The 24724-nt window shown below is 41.1% G+C and overlaps 1 protein-coding gene across 1 annotated transcript; it reads left to right on the forward strand.

Annotated features, from left to right (window-relative positions):
* The first annotated feature begins 217 nt into the window (after positions 1–217).
* Positions 218–23612, forward strand: LOC133022098 (target of Nesh-SH3). The gene is made up of 23 exons (XM_061089110.1): positions 218–323; positions 6187–6366; positions 6498–6566; positions 6645–6777; positions 7288–7478; positions 8830–8873; positions 9572–9620; positions 10840–10929; positions 12180–12841; positions 13661–13721; positions 14131–14208; positions 14605–14793; positions 15509–15574; positions 18387–18449; positions 19176–19298; positions 19564–19653; positions 19756–19965; positions 20195–20300; positions 20863–20942; positions 21490–21519; positions 21660–21818; positions 22111–22233; positions 22735–23612. The coding sequence occupies exons 1-23, from the start codon at positions 218–220 to the stop codon at positions 22848–22850; spliced, it is 3018 nt and encodes a 1005-aa protein (XP_060945093.1). The 3' UTR covers positions 22851–23612.
* Positions 23613–24724: the final 1112 nt, after the last annotated feature.

The raw sequence follows: 24724 nt of genomic DNA on the forward strand, positions 1-24724 counted from the left end.
TCTGGTGAGCTGTGCTAGTCCTGAGAGCCCCAAGCTCAGAGAAGTAGTCCAGCTGCCCCACAAACATCTAGTCTGTCTCCTGCAGCTGCAGCACACACTCCACTCTCACCCTGTTACCAAAGATTTATTGAATCCGTGAGATAACGCTGAGTTGTTGCGAGTCCCTGAGATAAGATCACAGCAGCTTCATTGCACCTGAGACTCAGCAGAGATGATGATGATGAGGATGCAGCAGGACTCACACGGCTTTCTGGTCCTACTCCTCTTGGTCTCCATCGCTGGGATAGCGCTGTCTGGTCCCTCAACTCCTCGCAGGAGCAGAGGTAGGTGACTCATGCATTGTTGTCATTGCCTTATACTGAAATATTCAGAAGTGGAAATATTATTGATTGCAAATGGTGCAGTGGTCATCATGGTCCTCTGAAAGTCGAAAATCCATGCAAGTGCACATCATTGTGATTGCTGCTCTGTGTAAACCCTCTGAAGCACTGTTTGCTTTTCCATGGTCGTTCTCTGCCTTCTGCTAAATGCATGTTGGGATAAGCTTGGATGGACAATGTGCTAAAGTTTGCAAGATGGATATTTGTCTTAAACACAAATGACAAGGGTAAGGGCTTTTTCTAAGGGAACATTTCTGCAAAGTACATTGACAGGTGGTTGCTATTTAACAAATCTTATTTCCATTATCATGAATGTTAGAAGTGCTTTGCCTCCAAAAATGAAAATGCGTTTCTAATTTGCAGGAATCCCCAAATGCAAATAAAAAAAGCGGATTTATTGTGCAGAAAAGAGAAAGCAACAGGGTTCATCCTCAGGCATCTTTCTGTGTACGTACCATTGTAATTAGATGCAACCTCTTATGACCTCATTTGGCTTTAATGTAGCTTGACTCATGTGTTTTCTCCAGAGTTGCTCTCTGTATCCAGAGAACAAAACAAGCTGTGAGGCCATGTAGTGCACAAATAGTGAAATTCAAGAGGATTGGAGTTTATGTCATTTTCATTTTGGAGCCTTCATTTTTTCGTTAAATATTATGCTAACCCTCCGATTTCCTTTCTTGAGTCGCCTGTAACACTTTCAAATGATGAGAATCTGTGAGCACTGTTTTTACAGTCGGTGTGGTTTAGTTGATCGTTTCCCTGAAACGAGGCGAGCAGACAGAGACAGGGTGAAACAGATCAGTTACTGCTCGCGGGCTTTAATAAAAAAACAGTTTCCAGGTACGGGGTCAAAGGTCAGGCTTTCAGACAAAGTAATGGGGTGGCTTTCCTGGAACCGAGCCCATGAAGCAGTCAATGTGAAAAGTTTATAAGTTAAGCTCATTTTTTTCAGGCTGATGATTTTTTCATTGATTGTTTCATTTGTTTAAAACATGGATTTTTTTTTCTTTTTTCAAATACCCAGAGAGAGTCTTTAAAAATAAACTCAGGCACAGTAGACATAACATTTTTGGGCCTCTGCAAATGGCCAAAAAATTAATACATCCAAAATCTGAAGAGCAACATGGAAGTTATTACATCATTTTTGCATTATATAAGTCATTAATGGACCAAATTACTTAATAGAGCAAATGTCTTGGAAAAACTGCACATTTTCCACAACGGTTTTCCATATTGTTCCATTATCCCAATGCTCTCTCTCTCTCTCTCTCTCTCTCTCTCTCTCTCTCTCTCTCTCTCTCTCTCTCTCTCTCTCTCTCTCTCTCTCTCTCTCTCTCTCTCGTCCTTTGAGAACTCTGATGGTAGTAAAAGTGATTTGAGCTGAACTGACTGGAGTCGATATAAAGACGTGAGCGCAGTGGAAAGAGCTGCTTCCAGTGCGTAACTTGCAGGCTGTACTTGACTTGCAGACAAATCTCACACTGTGCAGCTTTGGGAGTATGGTGAAATATGATGTGTGTGGGTGGGTGTTTTTTTTGGGAGGAGAGTTAAACTCTATCTCTGTTCTTCTTGGATCAAACTCATGGTTTTAGAATGCAATCGTTTGTTTTCTTGTGTCAGTGATATCAGAGCATAGTAATAGAGTTGACAGGTGTATGCAATGTTAGATGATCTGTTCTTTGCACAGCTTTTAATGCGTTTGAGTTCTGAAATATTTACACTAAGCCGAGCAAGCCAGAGGAGATGAATGAGTTGAATCTCTAGAAATGCAAGAAATTATTCGCCACTAACTCATCCCAGAACTATATACGAACTGGAAACTTCAGCCGAGTTGGACAGAACATGGCCTTGTGTCAGGTACCCATTAATAAGAGAGAAATATTGAAGGAAAGAGCAAAGTGGGGGAGATTAGTGGACAAGACAGATACATTAAAGCACTTAAGGAAGCTGAAAGAGGATCTAGTTGATGGGAAAAAGGCTGCTGACACATATAGGACAACAATGAATTAGTGGAGGAGGAAAGGATGAATGGAGCGGTGCCACAATGGAAGGGAAAACAGCTGTTGCTCCGTGGAATTCTGTCAGGGGAGATATATATGGTTTGAGACCAGAGAGACACTGCATGGACGCAACCGAGGCAGGTGGGGAAATATCGTGGTTCGATCCCAGACAAGGCTCTTTACCACTGTGAGCTGTGATTGTTCCAGAGAGGGACGGGATCAAAGAGGCTCCTGGAGGATTACAGTCGATATTCAGAGGGATGAGTTACTGCAGTCTACAGGCTCAGGTTCTTACAGCCAATATAGGTCAGTGCAGCTGTTGGTTGGTCACCAGCTAAGTTATTTAAAATCCTCGCTGCTCTGACTGGCACAGGACTTAGCAAGATTTTCACACTCCATTGTCTTAAATGAAGGCTTTTTATGTTTTACCGAGGGCCATAAAACATGTGTCTCTGCGGTGGAGGAAGCCAAGTCTCCTCCATCTCAAACTCCGGGACTGTGAGGCTGAAATACTTTACACCAGAGCCGTGTAAAAACACCCTGAGTCTGGGAGAAGGAGTGTGGTAAGGAAGGTTCGTTTATGGATTTATAAGTGTGTGATACGAGGGGATTTTTGAGCAATAAACTGCAGCAATAGGAAGAGTTTATAGCCTCATTTGGACGGAGTTATTAACATCATACAGGGCTCAGCTGTGATGTTCAGATGATCGAGACAAGCTCACATGACGTCATGCCTCCGTGTCCGTTTTCCAATCTCCAGAAAAGAGCAGAAAATCTTTGATAGCAAAGGGCTGCGCCAAGTTTCATTTTTCCATTTCGAGGTTTTGCTTCAGATATTTATAGTTCATTAGTTCACAGAAAAGTCTTGACATGATCCGAGTGTATTTATTGTCAATGTTTATTCTAACTCTTCCTCTGAACCGAGAGAAAAAGAGAGAGACACAGCGGAGCAGGAGAGAGCCGCTGATTGTGGAAGTCTGGCTTGATAACGTCAGACGGTAAATCTTGATCTGTTGATGCCAAAACCGCAGACGCTGGTGTGAATATATTTATTTTCAAACACCAAACACACATAACAATATCATGTTGCCCAGCAGCTGAACGTGTTGCGCTGACATCCCCATTAACCTAGTCCTTCTCCCAGAGGATCATCCATCACCGCTGAGGCTCCATGATCACTGTTCCGCTGAGCCAAGACTTCTGACATGAGTTTCCAGTGTCAGGGTGTTTCTCTGTTTCAGGCCAGCAGGATTAAATGGTCTGTGTTTTTGTCCATTACAGTATCAATACGATGGTGAAATATTTATTGAATGTTGTGGCATGGTTTATTGCATAATCTGACGTGTTATTGGCTGATTCCTAGAGTCACGATGGATTTGCTTGTAGAGTAATTGTTTATGTATCGAATATGTTCTCTGCATGAACGGTATAGATGGTTAAGATTTTAAAGAGTTTTCCAATGTTATATGAGTGACCCCCCCCCCCATGTAAGTATTGATGTTATTGCGAAGCTGTTTGCAAAAATCTGCCACCAACTTTCCATGGATAATTTGAAACTCAATAGGACCTAGAAGCACAAATGTAAAAGACTTGGAGAGCAAGACCCATATTGAAACATATACAAAAGAAATACAACCTTATTTGTGTCTCCGTAGCTGTTTTGTGTCACTTTGTGCTCATTTTGCATCTCTGTGATTGATACACATTTTTGTCGACTTTGTTTCTCTTGCTTTCTGTCTCATTGTGGGTACTTTATGTGTTATGTGGTCGTTTTACCCCCTGTGTCTCACTTTGTTTCCTATGTAGTGTGTCTGTAGGCGTTTTGTGTCTCTTTAAACTTGTTGCATTGACTTTCCAAAAATAAAATTAACCAAAGGCTCTGTCTTGACGTGTTCAGTCATTTATTCGTGACTCTGAAGGCGGGGATTGTTGGATTTGATTATATTTAGTTACAGCTTTTGTTGAGGTTGTAAATCTTCAGCGAGCTTGTGTGTTTGACAGGGTCACAGTCACCAGCAGAGCTGACCTCAGGAAGTGTGTTTTAAACAGCCTCATATATTCACAAAATTTTTCCCACACAAACACACACAACATCATGTTTTTTCGTGGCTAACCAAATGTCAGTCATTTTCCCTTTGTACTGTAGATGATTGATTACCAGGGCTGTAACTGGATCTGTTCCTAAAGCTTTATCCATTTCACTTTGGAAATACTGATAAGTCTTAACAGTCCCTAGGAGGCGTGTGGGCCAAATGGCCGCAGAGTCTTGGGGCCACGCCAGTGTTTGCTTGTACTGGAGTTAGACAGGTGCTGCCAGAAGTTTCCTAATGTTTCATACACTCTCCCTCAGAGCCAATATCACTTGTGTTCTATCGGAAATATTGATGAGAGAATCAAAACAAATGCCGTTTTGATAGGAAACACATAGCTGGAAAAGCGCGAGGGTGTTTTTCAAATCCAGGGCTTCCCCCTCGTTCCCTGTCAGTGTCTGTTTTGGCATCAGGCAGCAGTTGGAATCATTCCTCGTGCAAAGTTCCACTATTTCATTTAACGCTATGAAGCTTTAATTTGAGCCAAGGACATGTACTCTCGAGAAAAATGGTACATAATCCAGGCAGAAAGTTTTAAGCCTCGTACACTACGGGAGGTGAAAGTCTGAGTCCCATAGACTTTTTTGTAATTTCCACTGTGGAATAAAAAATACAAAAACAAGGCATGTTGTTGAAATGTAGTGATCTATTTGATTTATGAAAAGAAGAATTGCAATATACAAAGTGTCATTCAACAAAGCTGTATATGTACTAATAACGAATTCTCACCACTGATCATCCAATGGTTTTATTTATTGATTTACATGTGCAGCAGCCAACTGTCAGTCACACTTCTGGCCTCGCTGCACTCATCTGAGTTTTCTGATGCACCTCATTCTGTTTCTGAATCGCTAATTGCTAGCACGCTGAATTCTTGGCTCGGTTTGAAGGCCACATGACTGAGGAAAGTAATGAGAGAACAATAAACAAATACTTTCATGCATTGTGTTTGCAGGGATTGCTTGTCTGTTCACTAGTTGTTGTGCACTTCACTTGAGTTCCTTTTTGATTACATGCAAGAATGTTTAGAAACTTCAGTACTTCTTCGACATAAAGAGTTGAGATGAGTGATGACAATCCGCCTTTGTCAGAGATACAGAAATGGTTGATTCAAAACAGTAACAATTTCCTAACATACTGTGGCCATCAAAGAGAAACGGAGAGTTTGGCCTTCCTTTGAGCACTTTTGTAAAAAATTAGCCACTGCATACGCTATAGCCTACAGGTAGACCTATACCCTACGCCTCTACCACAGACTCACTTTTCAGATTTTTGGATTGAGTTGATGTGACGAATACGGACGATTTATTTTCTTTCTTCGCTGCAGTTCTTTTAGAAAAAGTAATCGCTCTTCAGCATCTCTCAGCTCCAACTCCAAAACGATACAGTTAGTATCCCTCACCATTGTTCTGAAGTAAACAGAGACGCCAGAGAATTAGAAAATAAGCAGACCAGAAACAGGAAGATACTCAACACCAGCATAGAAACTGCTACTAGAGTTTTGGCAATGTAATTGTAGGGCGTCTCACACACACTTACACACAACTGTGAATGCTCGGCCCCGGCATAGCTTGGACACAGAAGCATGAATCAGCCTTAAGTAGCTGATTGACAGTGACTTAATTGTGACTAAAACCTTGGTTTTGTCTTAAGTTACTTGCAGAACCTTCTTTTCTCCATCTTTTATGTTACTGTGTGTCTCTCCTGCTTCCCTAGTGCGACGTCAGAACATGAAAGTTCGCATCAACGCCACAGGAGACACCATTGTGATGAAGTTTCTGCGACCAAACGCTGACACCAAGCTCGAGGGCTACATCCTGGGTTATGGCAGCAGCATGTTCTCCAAACAGTTCATTCCGCTGCCAGAGAACGGAGAGCCGTATGAGACTGAGTTTGGTAAGGCAGGCTATTTATTTGCTATATCCAATGTAGATTAGTTTTGACTTTTTAAGTCATGGCTAAAAGGGAAGATGAGAGTGTGCAGATAGATAATCTCTAACATCACTTGTTTATTCTTCGTTTCAAAGATGCTGAGCCCAAGTACCTTATAGCCGTTCAGCCCATCCCGACCAACGATGTGAAAAAGCATTGCACAGGTAAAGCTTTGTAGAAGTGACATTCAGATATGGAGGCAGACATGTTTATTAAAGTAAGACGTGTTAACTTGTTCTCAGGTAAAGTGGAACTGCAGAAGCCGCTACACTTGGTGATTGGATCAGTAACGCCCACCTCAGTGCTCCTGTCCTGGGGGACACTGCTGAAAACACCCCATGAGGGCAATATCATGAATGACTGTGTAGAGGACGGGTGAGCTTACACAGTAAAACAGACATACACACACAATAAATGCACAGGGTAACAATGAAAAAGCTAAAAACATAAATTGTCTTCTGTGAAATGCAATCACAAATGTCCCTTAAAGGATTGAAGGCCGTGGAAAAACAGAACAGATGATACCTCTTGAATGAATGAGAAAACTAAATCGGCAAATCCATTTTCCAATGATTTCTTGTACTTATTATATCACTACAATGCCTCAGATTCTTCATACACCGAGGCTCATAGGGGTTAGAGCGGTAGTTCTATAACAGGACTATGCCGAAGTGTCTTGGGCAAGATACTGAACCCCAAATTGTTCTCTTCTCAAGTGTTGCCCTTAGATGCACTGTATGTATGTGAGTGTGAATGGGTGAATGTAAAACTGTGTTCTAAAGAGCTTTGAGCAGGACTAAAAAAGTGCCATATAAATACAGGCCATTTTTTCCATTTACATATCATTTAAGATTTATAAGTATGTTCTATTGTCCTTCATCTTAGACACTACACGGTGCGCTATCGTGAGAGGAGCAGGAAGTGGAACTACCAGACTTGCCCTACCAGCGACACAGTCATCGACAATCTGAAACCCAACACAGTCTATGAGTTTGGTGTTCAGCCCAACGCCAAGGATGTCACTGGAATGTGGAGCAAGCCGGTCATTCACAACATCAGCTCGGGGGGCTTAGAGAGTCAGTATCTTTTACATGATTCACTCACCATCATTTGAGAGCCACTTGCTATGGCTGCTATAAATGGGGAGGTAGAGCAAAGCCACATATAAAACAACCTAGTATCATGAAGAACTAAAGGCAATCAGGTTTTGGACAACATTTTGGAGTTGAAACAGTATGAACACCCACAGCAAATAATGTTGATTGTAGTGCATCATTGTCTGGGATATATTGGATGATGAGGAGGCAGTCTGTTCTCATATAATTGGGCAGGTGTAAAGACCTGAATGACTTTGATATTGTCCAAACAGTTATGGCCATCAAAGAATTGGGTAATTCTTTTCCAGATTACTGGTAATTCCAGGTTGAAGCTGTTTTGGTGTAAAGAATGCGAAGAACCAAAATATATTAGGAAGGGGTGATCATAAGGTTTTGTCTCATCATTGTAGAGCAGTGGTCACCAACCTTCTCGAACCCAAAATCACTTTTAAACTACAAACGTAAGCCGAGATCTACCACCCACTTAGGAGGCTGTAGGGCTTTTATTTTGAAACGCATATAGAATGTGATTGTTATGATTGTTATCGACAGACCTAAAGATACGCATCTTCATACTGTAGAGTATTGACATTTAGTTTCAGAGACTGACAGTGAAGACTATCGAGATTGACCGGTAGATTGCGATCGATGTGTCGGCGACCACTGTTGTAGAGTATATAGAAGGAGAACAAGTATAGAGAGGTTTTATTAAAATACTTCCACTATTTTCTTGATTTCTTTACAAAAAAAGCAAGGATTGTTTAAAAGTTTAGATGTCCTGACGTTAAGCTACTTTTTCATAAAGATGATAAAGTGAATGGTTGCTGGAGGTCTTGCTGTTATCTTTGGCAAAAAGCATTAGGGGCCGTTTAGCCAGATTTATTAATTGTCCAGGGAATTGTAAACATTTTTTTTATTAGTTGTAGAAGAAAAGAAGAAAACTTTGCTTTCTCAGTCACCAAAACAGGAAGTCTTTTAATGATGTTTCTGTTCTGTATCGTGTTTCTCTGTAATTCAGGGAACAACATTGTTGCTCACTCCCATGTTTTTTTCATGTGAATACGTGAAGGCAAAAAGTTTTCACCCAATAAGTGCAAGTGACCGTGGTGACATCATGTGCTTATGAAGCACAATCCACTGAGATACTGAATCAAAACCATCTTGTAGTTTATTTTTTATTAAGCCACTACAAAGGACTCCTCATTCATCATCATGAAATTAAATACATCTTGGACAAAGCATATTTGAAATGTGGTTTTTGTTTTGTTCCTTCACTTTTGTTGGTTCCACTTTATTGACTTCTTCACTGATCTGTCTCTTGTGTTCCCAGAGAAGGCCATCAGGAAAATCTTTAAGCGGCCTCTCAACCCTGTGGTACGTAGAACACACTTTTATTATAATCTATTATCAAGACATAACCCAAGTATTACTCCTAATAATATGACGTGTTTAACGTTAGAATGTTATAGTAATAATATGAAAATACAAGAGTGAGAAGTGTCACTGCACAGGTATACCTCCTCTAACCAAGATAAATAACTTATGGAGAAGGTAGTTGGAACAGACAATATACTTTAAAGTCTGTTTTATGTGCACCAGTGAGCTTATGCTATTCTTAGGGTTATTTGCCTCATTAATTTTCCATCCAACTGCTCAGTGGAAACAGCATCAGTGCAGCCAGGGTTTGCCAAGCCAAGAGGAACCGGCTGCAGCTAGCTAACTTCTGGAGTAGTAAAAGAGAGCGAAAGGAGATTGGATGGAGGGACAGGGGGAGAATGATAACGGTGTGGAAACGAGTAGAGAGGGGAAAGGTGGCATTGATTTTCTGACAGCACGGGGCTGCTGTGTCACGTGCTCCTGGACTCAAACCCATAAAACACCACAGCTGTTGAGCATCAGCTGCATTGCTTGCTCATCTCTAGGGAAACTCAGAATAACAATTCTTTCACTGGGGACTTTACCAAATAAATATTGAGGAGAGGGTGTAAGTGTCAGGGAATAAAGAGAAAAGATGACAGTGAGGGTAAATGTGTATTGTTTGTGATTGTGTCCTCTTATCTTTTACCCACCAGAAACCTATAGCATCAGGTCCACGCTCCTTCCCCTTTGCTCCTCGCCATGGTAAGCCCGCAGAGACATGCTGCATTTGGTTAAACCCACTGAACCCTTTTAATATAGCAGCAGAATTTTTATAACACACTTTGATTTACTACTGTTCAGAAATATCTGTTTCATGTCTTCTCACTGACTTCACAAGATCCAGGACTGGAAGAACTTGAACTCCAACTATGATTAATTATTTTATAAATATAACCTTGTCACTTCCACCTCGCACTTACTCTAAATCAATGTTTTCAGGGGATTTATTGCAGATACTAATTTGAATAAAATCATTTTTAAAATAGTGTACACAATCCAGTATATATATATGGTAAGATTAAATATATGACATTTCATTTTACCATGTTGCCTTCAGCCTACTTTAGCCTCCTTTGATTGCAGCTTTATTCTGCAATGGATAAAACAACTGACTGAAAAATGCAAAATGGTCACTCAGCAATGAGACCATAAGCAACCTCCTCCAAAGCCTGACAGTTCCCTTAAATTCAGAATGCACCAAATTGCACACTCAAACATACCTGTTTGTTTTGTTCATGAAAATCCATCTATTATATCCTGGGAAATTGGTGAAAAAATAAAAAGCAAGATGTTTTATTTATTTATTCAAGAAGATAATTTATTGGACAGTTTTAGAGTTGGGCTCATTGCTGCCAATTGATGGCAGATTATTGTACATTTAACCATATTGTCCCTTAGGTGCCTGGCATGGATATAGTTGGTTAACAGCTAATAGAGATGCTAAAGCTAAAGATCCAGATCCTAATGTTGAGGAAAAATATAATGAACCCTAACCACAAACGAGACATAATTTTTTCCTCTGAATTGTATGTTTGTTGTAAAGTAAATTAACGGACATAATTCTTTTACAGATTCTTTTTTTTAGGACTCTGCAGGCATCTTAAATCTCAAGTCCTTCACTTGAATCTCTCCTCCTCTGTTTTTGTCAGTTCTCCATAACAAGACCCAGAGCAGACTAACCATCTCCCGGAGCGTTGCGTCAAAGACAACTCTTGGTAATGACTTTCATTACCGCAAATTGAGTTCAGCAGTCAGAAAGAAACAACTTGAACTTATAACTGACCAGTGTACCTGACTTTTCTATCACTTTCCTGCTGGAAATCTTTGTTTACTGTACATAGAATTGTTTTTTTACATTCTACAGCACTTACAGGAACAACTTTTCTCCAAGGTCGACTAACATACACTATATTTTTCTTAGCTCCAACCACAAGTACTACTACAACTACTAGACAGGAATCTCTGTCAACTCCTGGACCCACACGGCCTACCGTCACCAAACGGCCAATCGGTAAACAGTGAATCACAGCTCTTCTTGAAAAAGCTTCATGGCTCTCCTACCGGCTGCAATCATAGACTTGGCGGATTGTAACTGAGAGGCTGTTAGTGCTTTACAGTGTTTGTAATGACCTGCATGAGTGGCATGCGATGAATAGGTACTGTAGTTCAGCCATTCCTTTGGAAACTAGCTGACGGTGTCAGCTGTTTGGATTGCACTGAGCGTAAGATAGGTGGTCTTGGCTGCATGGCAACAACAAAAGTTCAAGGGATTCTTAATGATGGTTTGAAAGATCTGTTGTGTCTTTTCGGTTGTTCTTACATCTCATTTTCATGATTCTATCTGCACTTGATTACTCAATGCGGAAATCTTTAGGACAAGCCATGAGCACTGCAGAGGATCTTTCCCAACCCTTGAAAGAGTTGACTGTAGTATCCAGTATCCATTGCATCAATTGATATTTCATAATGGTTTTTGCCAATGTCAAATCAGCAGCTTTTGCTTTCATTGCAACACAGGTGATGGTGTGAAGTCTGCATGACAACGTTGCATGCACTGGACATTCCTCTTCCTCCAGCAGGAACTTCAGCGGAATCTCTAAATGTTCTTGTTTGCGTAAACTTGTATTTCTCTGTTGTCGTTTGTCTCCTACTCCACCTTTTTTCTGTTAGTGTATTTGCAAGAAAGCTTCTTCCTTATTACAAAACAAAAGTTTTGCAATACAAATGTATTTGTCCCGGTTCTGAGCCTGGATACAGCTCATTACAACCAGGTATACCTGTTCCTTTCCAACAGCTTCTTTTAATTACTGAAGCTTGAATTTGAAGGATCAATCAATTTAGAATGGTCCATTAAAATCTCACAGTCAGTGATCAATCTGCAACTGTTGAACCATAATGCGTTAAAGCTTCTTAGAGGCACAGCCAATGAATTTGTATGGCTGTCATTCACAAGCATTCTGGCCCTGGTAGCCGAGTCTGTCTGTAGTAACACGGCTGTAACATTGAAAATACCTCCATATGGTCTGTCTGCCTTTGAAATCTGAACCCTTCTATCAGACTCTTGCCAGTTGAGTCTCGAGAGTTATTGTTTAACCTGTGCTGTAGTCCAGCTTGGTGAGTTCTTGGGTGATTCTGATTAGCTGAATTTCAACTGTTCCTTAACCCTCTTAATGGCTTGTTTTCAAAAGTAACCTTTTTTACAATCTATTATATTTGAAATTTAATTTTCAAGCTTCATGTTCTCTTTCTTGGACGTCCCAGGTGGAGGAGACCTCTCCAGATCTGTCTTGCCTCCTTTCCTTGAAATTCCATTAGGTTCCAAGGTCCATCCTACACTACACATTACTCCCTCTGTGGCGTCTGTGCCAGTCTCCCAAACAAATTTGGATAAACATGGAGTGTACCCACAGCATCGGCCACAACCAAAGCCTAAACCAACACCACAGTACATAACTCAGACCAAACCAACATCAAAACTCATACCCCACACCCAACCACAACCCAAACCAACATCGAAACGCATACCCCAGACCAAACCAAAACCCAAACCAACATCAAAACTCATACCCAAGACAAATTCAAAACCCAAACCAACATCAAAACTCATAGATCAGACAGATTCAAATCCCAAACCAACATCAAAACTCATACCCCACACCCAACCACAACCTCACCCAACATCAAAACTCATACCCCAGACCCAACCACAACCCCAACCAACATCAAAACTTATTCACCAGGCCCAACCACAACCAACATCAAAACTCATACCCCAGACCCAACCACAACCTCAACCAACATCCAAGCCCACGTCCCAGATCAAACATCAACCACAACGGACATCAGAACTCATACCGCAGACCCAACCTCAACCAACTTCCCAGACGGTGACCCAGACTCAACCAGAGCCCCAAACAACATCAGTACTCATACCAACGACTGAACCACAATCCCAATCAATATCCCAGCCCACACACCAGACCCAACCTCAATCCCAACAAACATCCCATCCAGTACCTCAGACCCAACCACAACCCCAAACAACATCTCAACCCATAGCCCAAAACCCAAGTCAAACCCAACCCCAATCCCAGCCCAAATTCCACACCCAGTCTCATAAAACACAACCCCAATCCCAGCCCAAATTCCACACCCAGTCTCATAAAACACAACCCCAAACAAAGACACAGGCCCCACTTCAACCACATGCTCAACCGTCTCCCCAGCCCACATATATGGCACCTGCCCACACACCTTCACCAACACTCCAGCACATACCTCAAACCCAACAAACACTACGCAGGATTCACATCCAGCCCCAGTCTCAACCCCAATCTCCAAATACACCTCAGCCACAAACCCAAACACACCCTCAACCAATTACCAACCCACAGTCCAAGCTAAATGCCAAGGAAGGGCCTAAAGTCCAACCAACATCTAAACCAAAAATGAAGTCTGTCCAACCCAAACCCAATATACAGTCTCAACCAAAGAGTGTACCCGAGCCTAAAACAAAACCTGTGCGCAAGACAAAACCGAACCCACACTCAATAACTCACCAAAAAAAGCTACTTAAACATCAACCAAAGCCTAAAACCATGGACAAACAACAAACTAAAGCAAAAACACCACAGTCAGAACCTCCTCCAAAGACACAGACTCAGTCCAAAGCTAAACCTCTTCCCAAACCACAACCTACATCTAAGAGTCGATCACATCCTCAACTTGGGCCACCATTGCAGTCTCAGACCAGGACCTACTCTGAACCCACCAAGGTCACCCCAAGGCACACTGTTCCTACGGGTAAAGACCCTACTTTTTGCCATCAGCTACTCATAATTAAGCTTCAAAACTTGATCTTAACTTACATTTTAAAAGGGGTGTATTGAATTAAATGTTGGTTCTATTTGTATTGACTTTTTGAACAAAATCTGATCCATTTTCTGGTAGTCTCAGGGATGTCGTAAAGCTATGTCCCCATCCGATTGATTTTATATTGTTCAGTATTCTCTGACTACATGTAAAAGTTTACTGTTCGTGGTTATTATAATCACAACAAATACCCTTTTTTCACAGCGTTCATTTAGAACCAACAATCATTTCCTTCTTTATTAAAGAATAAGTGTAGGATATGCCCCCTTTTAAAAGTTAAAACATTTTCATATATATATATAAATTTTCGTAGAATTCAAGTGAGTTCTTTTTCATACAGCTCCTAGTCCAGCAGAAGAGGGCAAGCCTCTACCAAGACCTGCCCTGGCTACCAAGAGAGCCGGTAGTTACAATCTTGGTAAACACCATGACATGTTTGTCACATTAACATTTCTGCTTTTTCGTCAAGCCACATGGAACCCAGTGCTTTCAGTTGTAACTCAACCCATTGGATGATGTCACTGCTTCCCCATTGCCATCTCCATCCCACCACCCTACACACCCTACCCAATCATTATCCCTGCCTCTATGTGTGAATCCATTTTCAGTCCAGCACAGTCACCTCACCCCTGCCCATTCACAACCAAATGGTCTTGCTATCTTTCAATCTCATTTATGTCTCTGTCACTCAATTCATTGTCCTCATCTGCATTTTTCCCCCCCACTGTTCTGTCATCTATTCCATTTAGGTAAAGCTCTCAAGTTCTCTAGTGGATCGTCTCTAACCTCCCCAATTACCCTTTTGCACGTTTAGGTACTGGCATCCACAGACCATCCAAAGCTGAAGTCCCTCGTTCTCCCATTAGCTCATCAATTCCTGCAGGAGCAAGAAACAACACGCTCTCTCGCACCCGGATTCATCCTCATTCCACTGGTGGTGGTGTCAGAACAGGTTCTTCATCCAAGACATTGACATCTTCTCGCAGCTCCAGCACACCTGGGGGTAATGGAGTACTCACTTTCCTTCCCTTCTTCTTCCGTCCTCTCATTACTTCTCCAACATCAGCAGGTTATCCTTTCCTTCCACCACTCCTTTTGCAGTTGTGCATCAACAGGACAAGACAAGGAAACTCACAGTTCTTGATGTGGATTTACAATAGAAATGTTTGTTTTTTACCTTGTCTTGCTCGATTTTCGGCTTCATGTCCTCTCACAGTCCATATGTTCTCCACACTGTGCCACATGTGCTCAGTGTGTATCTCAAAACTTTACCTCGAGCAGTTGTGGGTTCTCTTGGGTCAGGATTGTTAACATGATTTACAGTCCTTAATGCTGACAGGGTGGTGAGTTTGGCCACGACCCTGGCCAGGAAACACCACATTTTACACCAACGATGCCAGTCCAAGAACTGTGCAGACAGTGCAGCTGCTACAACCAATCTCCATTCTCCCTTCTTTCTCTTGCTGTATCTCTTCTTCTCTCAAACACACCCTCAAACTTCTTTAAGAGTTATGAAAGAAGGCAAAGTCAGAAAAGTCAAGAGATAAAGTCAATTCCATTTGTATCAAGAACATCTGCAAAACTAGGTCGAAAACACAAACAAGTCTCAAGCTTAATCTTCACAATCATTTGACAGTGAGAAAGAAATATGAAAGAGCTTTTTTTTCTTATTCCTGAGCCAAAGAATTTTACAACCGACCCTTTTCTCCCTCCAGCAGCCGATGGGGTTCATCATAGGCCCATTGCTCTTCCTAAGCCTGTGGTGTGGTCCAAAGAAAACCCTGGTAAAGACTAACCAAGATGATCACCTTTCACTGTTCCTCATTCACTAACCCACGAGGCCCTGTCATGTCCCGTCCCACACAGTCACACTGATCTGTGCTTTTGTCACATTCTCTCATCCTCTGTGATGTTCAACTCATTTGTCAGTGTGATGTTTCCTGTCTGTTGTGGTTTGTGTTGACGTCGTCATAGTACACTTGACTGAGACTGAAGCAGCATACAGTATGAATCTAATTTTGGTTTAGACCTTTTCTCTCCACTATAAATAAAGATGGACGACAAGTCTCCACTTCCTCCCACTATCCAGAGATGAAGCTAAAACACCCAGGATATGAATACTGCAATCTTGCACTGATGATGTAATTTGGAGCCAGAGTCTGAGCAGTAGTGATTGTGGACCTGCGGTACCAAGGTCCCGTTAAACATTTTCTCAACCAATCATGAGTTAGTCTCAGCTGTCAGCTGAAGTTTCATCCTGTTTTCATTGAAACAAATAACTAAGTCAAATCAATCTCACTAGATAAATGAGCATTTGAACAAAAATTTGTGTGAAATACAGATTTTTTAAAAAGAAAAATGTATTTCACGTGAACTTTGACATTTTAGTTTGGTCCATTTCCCCTATCAATGATTTATGACCTACACTGCGGCCAGTTACCAGACCAGGGGGCAATCAAGATATTTTGGCTTCAATTTTAGGGAGCCATCATGTTGATCTTTAATCAAAGCTTGAAATCTGAAATCTTTTGGTATTGCTTAGCCTGCTTTTTGTAAAAGGTCACACTATTCTCAGACAATCCATCACGAGTAGTGATGCAAAACCACCACATGTATTAATTGTAACACTCTTAGATGTGAAGAGAGGTTGCGCTTCAGTCTCATGTTACAGCTAGTGTGTGTTATTTCTGGAAACATCGACAGTTTCAGAGGTCTTCTAGGGGTCGCAAGGCTCTACGGAAGCAACTCTACACAAAAAGAGAAGTTGTTTTGCCTGCCATCCTGCACACACCTCAACACACAAAGTGACTGTTTTCTTTTTTCTATAAAAAAACAACTAAATTACTACCTCTTGAACCAAACAACACTCTGCATCTCTGTATCTTTGTACTCAAAATCTGGTAAATTAGTGTCCTAAACAATCTTACAGAGTTCTGGTTCATATTGGCATTTCAACTTCCAGTGTAAAGAGACAACTGGTATGTAGTATTTCAATGGGAATATTTTTCTAGCCTGAAAGTAAAGTCTCTTTTGACAGCACATATTTCCACCTTCTCTGAAGATGAGGTTATCCGACAGAAACCAGCGTACACGCACCACTGCTGCTGTTTTAAATCACAGATCAGAGTCTGAGGCCTTTGGCACATCAGACGCCCGGACTTTCAGTTTGACTGGTTAATTGTGAGACGGCAAACAAAACCAACCCTCTGCAGAACCTGTTAAACACTGACCAGATCGTTTTATACACATTGTTGACATTGCATCTTATCACATGACATCACCTTGGCTGTGTTTTCATTCCCTGCCCAGTTACCCATGACTTCACCCTGTTGAGATGTCTTGTCTTTATATCTCACGTACCCCTGTCTTGTGTATTTTGCATTTTTTGCACCGCTTTTAAATCACTGCCTCAACATTTTGCTTGACTATATATGAGCATGTGTTTGTCATTAGCTGTCAGTTATGCCACGAGTGAGTCAGAGTCTCTACTAGAGTGTATTCACAGTGCTAATCAGTGAGACTTGGCAGATGCCGTTTCAGTTTGTCTTGATAGTCTCAGCTCCTCTCGGGGGGGAGATGCCAGAGATCACTGATTTATGCAGCTCAGGGGGAGGTCAGCTCCAGCGAGAAGGAACTGAATCCAAAAGAAAATGGGATGTTTTTTAGGCCTTGATAATCGGACATCTACAGAATCTTTTCAACAGGGACCATTAATGAATCTCCGTGATAAGAAAATTACAAATGGACCCTTCTCTGAAAATGGATTAGCTCTTGAGCTGTGATGCGTGTAACTGATATTTCATGTGTCAAACCTCCCAGAGCTTCTCAAATCACAACAAAGATCTTGGGAGAACACGTTGGTTTAAAAACATGAAATCATGGCAGAACACTCATATTAAGAAATCTGAGTCTGACAGTTTGTGGCAAATATGTTCTCATCACACGGCCCTGTTCTTCGTGCGCTCACTCCAGTTCACTTAGTCTACCTCATTTGTTGTGTTCATCAAATAAGGGATCTGGTCTTATCTCATCGCTTGGCTCAATCTTTATTTTGTTGTACTTTCTGTGGTGTGGGGATTTTCTGGAAAATTTGACAATCAAACTACAAGCGATCCAAAATAACTTTCAACGAATGGGTTCAAAATCATATTAAAAAGTTATTAGACTTTGAACATTGGTTTCCTGTTAGGGATTGACAGAGAATCTTTTTTTTTATTCCCAAGCTTTACTTCAGGGGATTATTAGGATGAGCGGATGATGCGATGGTTTATTGGTTCAAATGTAGTAAAACCGTTGTTTTCATTAGTTGGACTTCACACAGTGACTTCAGCGTTTAACATGCAATCTGCCTGGCTTCATCTTTGCTTGTTTCATGTCCTTGTTTGTACTCTTGTTCTTTTTTTCAGAGCCCAGTTGTCTCCTCTGTTTTTTAATCTATAAACTTGTCATTCTTTCATCGTTCATCGTTTCATGAAAATAACCAACCACACTTATTTTCAGTTTTGCATCTGTTCTTCAGTGCCAGCCACCTGCTGCTTCGTCTCAGTTGTGATTTCTAACCTGAAATGGACTCTTGTTTCCCATGATTCCCTGCAGTTCTGCAACCCCCTATTCCCGTCAACAAGAGACCCAACCTGGTGGGGAAACCAACTGACCATGGTGAGGGCGACAGTGATGGATGCACTGAACACTGCTGCACCTTGTCCCTTGTACTGTAATTACACACTCAACACCCAAGGGGAAGATTTGACTCACACTGATTCATGAGCCAGTGACTGTTTTTCCTTCATCCACTCCTTAAATTTAGAAAATACTACAACGCCTCCAAAACCTCAAACATTTATTACCATATTGTAAGCTGTTATGTTAGCCGAAAATTATGAGGGATTTTCCCTCTGTTCCACAATGTAAAATATGCAAGTTAAAGGGACAGCATGGCATTTGTGGAAATTACCACTTTATTCTTTTATAGGTTTTTGAAATATCAGATTTTATTGTCCCTTTAACTGGCCATAAAAACGTTTGTATAAATTCAACAAACAGCATTTATCTTTGCAGAGCAGCTCTTATCAGCCTTTTTTCTTACAGTTTTCGGACAAGTGATCTTGTGTGCGATGTCAAGAGTGTAAATAAGTTCATGGTTCAGAGCATCTGGGCATCCATGGACGCAGCAGATGTATTGAGGCAGACCTTTTCCCCTTCAAAGAGCACAAAATATATTACTCAACAATTCAATTTCTGATCTTTCTGCAGCCAGGAAAAGGCAGCAGAGTTGTTCAGTGAAGATGGCCAGAGCAGATGGACCACAACTGTGTGTGCGACTGTGAGTCAGATGATGACGCAGGTGAAGAACTGATCTATTTTCCTCCTCCTTTTTGTCCTCAGATAAACCCATGGACCTAAAACAAGGAGACAAAGAGTCCATCTTGAAGCCATTCCCTCTGGTCACAGCCAAGCCCAAACAAGAGCGAAGACAGCCGACGACTACCTCTGCCCCGGCAGTGAACAGTACGAGAAACACAACTTTTAATGAGTCCTCGGAGGAACTGCGTTTAACATGAGTCTGTACATGTACATTGATAATAATCAGGATATGGGTGATGCAGAAAACACATTTTTAATTTTCAGAGGCGCAAAATAAAGAGTGTTGCTTCAGCTGGTGCACGGAGGCCTGGTGTTTGCCCAGAGCTGTAAAACTGAGTACAGAGAGAACTGCCAGGGCCGACTGGCACATCAAACGAACCATAACTCCTCTCTCCTGTTTCCTCCTCAGGCAGCCACTTTGACATATATGAAAACTCCTCCATATTCAGGCCCCTACCGGCATCAGACCTAGACATCATGGGCAAGAAGCGTTTTGTAGGTAAGACGCCAGGTTTTAAGCCTCCGTTATTGAAATCTTCCGCTTTTTATCAAAAACTATGTATGAATAATTAACCGCTGTACTGAATGTGTCTATCTCCAGCTCCCCACGTGATCTACAAGACGGATAAAAAGCCAGACGAGCCGTGCTCCATCACCTCCTCTCTCTCTTTTTTCCCTGAGGAGGAGGGCAGCGATCAGAATGTGACGACCCCACCCCGCATCCCTCCCTCCAACCTCACCGTGGTCACCGTGGAGGGCTGCCCGTCCTTTGTCATTCTTGACTGGCAGAAATCTGACAACGAAACCAGAGGTGCAGCACATGCAGAGGCTATTTTTAAAGTCCTGTCGTCAGGATCTGGATTGTGTCAGGATACTTGGACCCTGTTTTATTAAATGACAAGTTTTCTCTTGGAGAGTCAGTCGATATTTATGAAAAACGAAATGAAGGCTAAGGATTAGAAGCCATATACTTTTTGGTTGTTAATAGCTTATAACTAATGACTGAATACAATGTTGAAATTCTTTCTGTTTTTGGTCAGAATATGAAGTTGTGTCCACCGCTAAAGGACCGAATGGACAGGAAGTTTCCATATTGACGACCAACCAGACACACACGGCCGTGGAGAATCTCAAACCGGAGAGCAAGTATGTGACCCAGACATTGGATAAAATCATGTCATGGAAAAAACCTCCTGTTGGTCAATTCCTCTTACTGTTGCACACTTAGGGCACAAGCACCAGGTTTACATTACTGTAAGGTTGTCTAAATAAACCCTTTGTTTAATAAATACTTTATGCTTGAACTACTGGCTGATTACAAAAACTAAGGTTCACTGCAGACAAGTATTAAATTACACTGAAGATGCATTTGTTCTCTTGCAGCTCATGCAGTAAATCCCGTTTTGCAAAAGCGACACAAAAGCTGAGGAAATGTGGGCGCAGTAGTTTTTTAATTAGATCTCAACATCTGGAAAGCTCGAAACTCACCAGAACCCACCCCTGGGCTAGTTTTCTGTCCAAGATTTCGCCAGGACATCTGAATGCAGCACGTGGAATAACCATGAGCTGTGTGTGTGTGAGACCCATACTTAGCCTTCAAAGGCATGAAAATATGTCTCCCAGCTCTGGAGATGGGGGGAATTCAGCTAAAGAGTTTGGTCTATTCCTTTTTTGTGCATGTAACTCAGATTTCTTCTCAATGTTTCAGTTACGAATTCACAGTAACACCAAAGAATGAGCTGGGAACCGGACCCTCCTCTGATCCCGTGACTTTTAGCACAGAATCAGGCAAGTTAAACAAACCTAAACATCTTATCCACACTGACTGAAAACTCGAAGACTAAATAGCTGCACATTGCTGCGACTGTACATTATGTGTTGCGTATTAGCCGGCAGCTATTCGCTTCGTTTCGAATCTCAAAGGGCGGGCTGTTAGTCTAATGACTTCCACGTGACACTGAGGTGTAACTGATTAGACTCTCGGGTCTTGTCAGATCGCCAGATGTCCTAATTTCTAACAGACAGAAATTTTTTACCTGGTGATCAGAGCGCTATGAACAAAGTTAGAAATGCAGCAGTCATTAAACAGCTGAATTGTGGCCCTGAGTTGATGAAATGTTGTGTTTGAGATCACAATGACAACACACAGACACAGGAAAGCTTTGCTGAATTGGCCTCTTGCCCTTCTGCAATCAAAGCCCACACTTTTGGATCGGAGCTTTGCTGTGGCAAATCAGCTCTGATACAAGTTTGGCCTTGTCTCGCACAATAACTCAAGAAGTTTCATGTTTGTTTTGAGAATGTTATTCATTGGAACTTTCTCCCGTGTTTGCAGCTGATCCACGAGTGAGTGAATATGTTGCAGGTGAATATTCTAGTTTTTTCCTTATTATTTGTCTGTTGTTGTAAAGTTCAGCAGTTTAATATGTTGGACCTTCCATAATTCATGTTTACACAGTTACTGGGCAGTATATGAAGCATTTGCTTTTAATGATTTCCTCACAGGCAAAGACGCCATATGGACTCAGTTCCCATTTAAATCAGACGGCTACTCTGAATGCAACGGGAAGCAGTATGTGAAGAGAACCTGGTACAGGAAGTTTGTAGGGATCCAGCTCTGCAACTCGCTGAGATACAAACTCTACCTGAGTGACTCACTCAATGGTAATGACACTGTAATTAAACCCAGTGAATAATTAATCCTAGTGAGGAATATGACAAAACAATTTGAACACCTTTCAGCTGTATCATACAACCTTTATTATCGGATGACGATCAGAGTTTCAAACTTTCATAAATTGTAGATGTTCAAATTCCCCAACATTCTCATTCAAAGTTTAATTTGTTTATAAATCAACTTTACTATTTTGTTATATTGCTTTGATGCTATATGCTGTAAACCACTGTACATTTGAAGAGAGATTGACAGATATTATTATTTCCTCCATCTCTTTAGGTAAGTTCTACAACATTGGAGATCAGACGGGGCACGGTGAGGACCATTGCCAGTTTGTCGACTCCTTCCTGGATGGACGGACCGGCACCCAGATGTTTGCAGACCAGCTGCCAAGCAGGCTAGGTATTCTAGTTCCACCAATCAGAAACGTTTTCATGTCACCCAGGTGTGTCAGTGATGTCATGTAGGTTGAAAGTGTTTCTAGAGAAAATATATATAGTTCAAAGAACAACAACTCCATTGTGTTGTAGAGGGTTTTGTTAACGTCCTGGCTAATAGTCACCAGTGTGTTGAATTTTTCTTGGACCTGCCTTAACCCTTACCGTAACCCTTGGGGTAGTTTTATGTAGTTCCGAATCAAGTTCTCTTAAAGACGCTATATGTTCCACAAGGGTATATCTTCGGTCCACTTTAATTCTCTACCTGAACATTGAACGAAGTGAACTCATTGTAGCTTCAGATAAAAAAGGATACTTTTCTTAATGTAAAACTGTGGTAACATAATATATTTGTAAAATACATATTCTTTTCCCAAACCAGATAACAACAGAAAGTTTTTCTGATTCCAATGAAAACGTTTAAAAAAAAAAAAATGGTCATCCTCTGTCTGTGTCTTTGTACCAGGGTTCTACAGAGCACTGAGACAGGAACCTGTCCACTTTGGAGATATCGGAGGGAAGTCACACGTTACCTATGTGGGCTGGTACGAGTGTGGCACACCTATTCCTGGGAAGTGGTAAGATCTCACAGCGCTTGCCCGGAGGATGGCTCCATAGCTTCCAAGAAGAAGACAAGCTTTTCTATAATGTTACCATGGACACTGTCAGTCTGAACTCGGCCTACTCTCATCGGCCTACTCTCATCGGCCTACTCCCTACTATCATGTGTCACAGAACTCTGTCCCATGCATTTGTAACATTGGTCTTAATTTCTCTATTTATCCAAAATGCCACGATGGACAAAAGAGTGCAGGAGTGTAAGTGAACCAAAATGTTGAATATACAGTAATCGGCAAAACTATTGGGAAGCTGGCTCCCAAAGTGTATTAACGTGTATGATATTATTTATCAATGGTTTGTTATGAATATTCGGTGTGCTTGGGCTTTTGAGATAGGAAAGTAAAAGTTGTTCCCAGTACTTGCATGTCAGTGAACACACACAAACGTCATTTGTACACAGAAATATGCCAAATTATACTTTTCTTTGTACAATTGGACTCTGTAAAGTACATGTATGGGTTAGGGTTAGGGTTAGGGACACAGACATGCAGAATCGACCTTCTGCTGGCCCTAAGGGATTATTAGCAGTTGCAGTTTGCACAGTATTAAACTTTTTTTCATATATGTATATGATGTCAAGTACAGTTTGTAAACCAGTGACCACAGAAACATTTCAGGTAAAACATAAAATAGTTTTAGCCAAATTGTTGATCTGTTTGTAAGAAATCCAACGTTTGAGTTTCTGTGGAGTCACTTGAAAACAAAAGCATTTGTATTTTTTTATGCCCGTGCAGTCTTGTATTGTAGAATAAAATAAAGAATAAAATATATATATATGTTTGTAAAAATAGAAATAAACTGAGCTTCAATGACATAAGTTATGTTTTGTGTTAAATCATTGGAGAGTAACTTGCCGGTTTTTCCACATCTGTCACATTGGCAGTTGTTTTTGATGGACCACTTATGTTTCCAGCAATAAATCATGTTTTTATATATACTGATACTTATTTCCATTTGACTCCGGTGCTTTTTATAGTAATGGAAAGGTTTAACATTTTTGGAAGTACCATTTTTTCTACTTTTCTACTTTTATACATTTGCCTTCTTGCCTAGAGATGTGATGATCAAAACTGCCGCTCCTGATTAAAATGACATTAGTGTAGGAGGCAAAACAGTTTGCACCTCAGTGTTTCATCCAAGGTTAAGTTTTCACCCATTTGTTGGTTTGATTGCTTGCCAGATGATTTAGAAACATATCATATGTATATTTATTTGTTTGACATTTTCCCCCTTTTCCTGGGGAATAATTTATGATTCTTGATGAAAATAATACATATTTAAGGGACTGATATCAAAGAGTGTATGTAATTTGGTGCATCTTGGTTGAAGTTAAGGGGACTGTTTGGCTTTGGTGGAGTTAAGTGCTATTCTACAGGTTTGTTTGTCAGCAGGATTAAGCAAAAAACACTGGACATATTTCCATGAAACTTAGTGGAAGAATGGGACACAGGCCAAGAAAGAACCTTTTTGGGGCATTTTCACAGATTTACCAGGGAATAATTCATGAATCTTGATGAAAACAACCAGGCACGTTAAGGGAACTGATGTGGCTTCATTAGGAGACTGCCATCAGGGAGGTATGTGCTCTTCTGAGTGCCTTTCTAGTTTTTTGTGTGAAGAACTGGGTCTGAGTATCGAGGGAAATAAAGACACTGTCAAGTTACCTGTGAGGCCCCTTTGGAGGTTAGTCAAACCATGCTTTAACACCAGCACTGTTGTTCCCAGTGCAAATTAATCTGATTTGGAGGAACCAATGGATGAATGATAACATTTAGCTATCAAATCCAGAGGTCTTGATAAATTCCTAACTTTGTGCTCACTGTGTCAATATCGCA

The sequence above is a fragment of the Limanda limanda genome, chromosome 16 (genome assembly GCF_963576545.1).
Source record: "Limanda limanda chromosome 16, fLimLim1.1, whole genome shotgun sequence".
NCBI lineage: Eukaryota > Metazoa > Chordata > Actinopteri > Pleuronectiformes > Pleuronectidae > Limanda > Limanda limanda.

Coding starts and splice junctions, on each gene's coding strand:
- LOC133022098 (XM_061089110.1), top strand. CDS start 218: ATGATGAGGATGCAGCAGGACTCACACGGCTTTCTGGTCCTACTCCTC. Junction 12,842..13,660: donor CAGAGCCCCAAACAACATCA/GTACTCATACCA, acceptor CCACCATTGCAG/TCTCAGACCAGGACCTACTC. Junction 20,301..20,862: donor AATCTCAAACCGGAGAGCAA/GTATGTGACCCA, acceptor TCAATGTTTCAG/TTACGAATTCACAGTAACAC.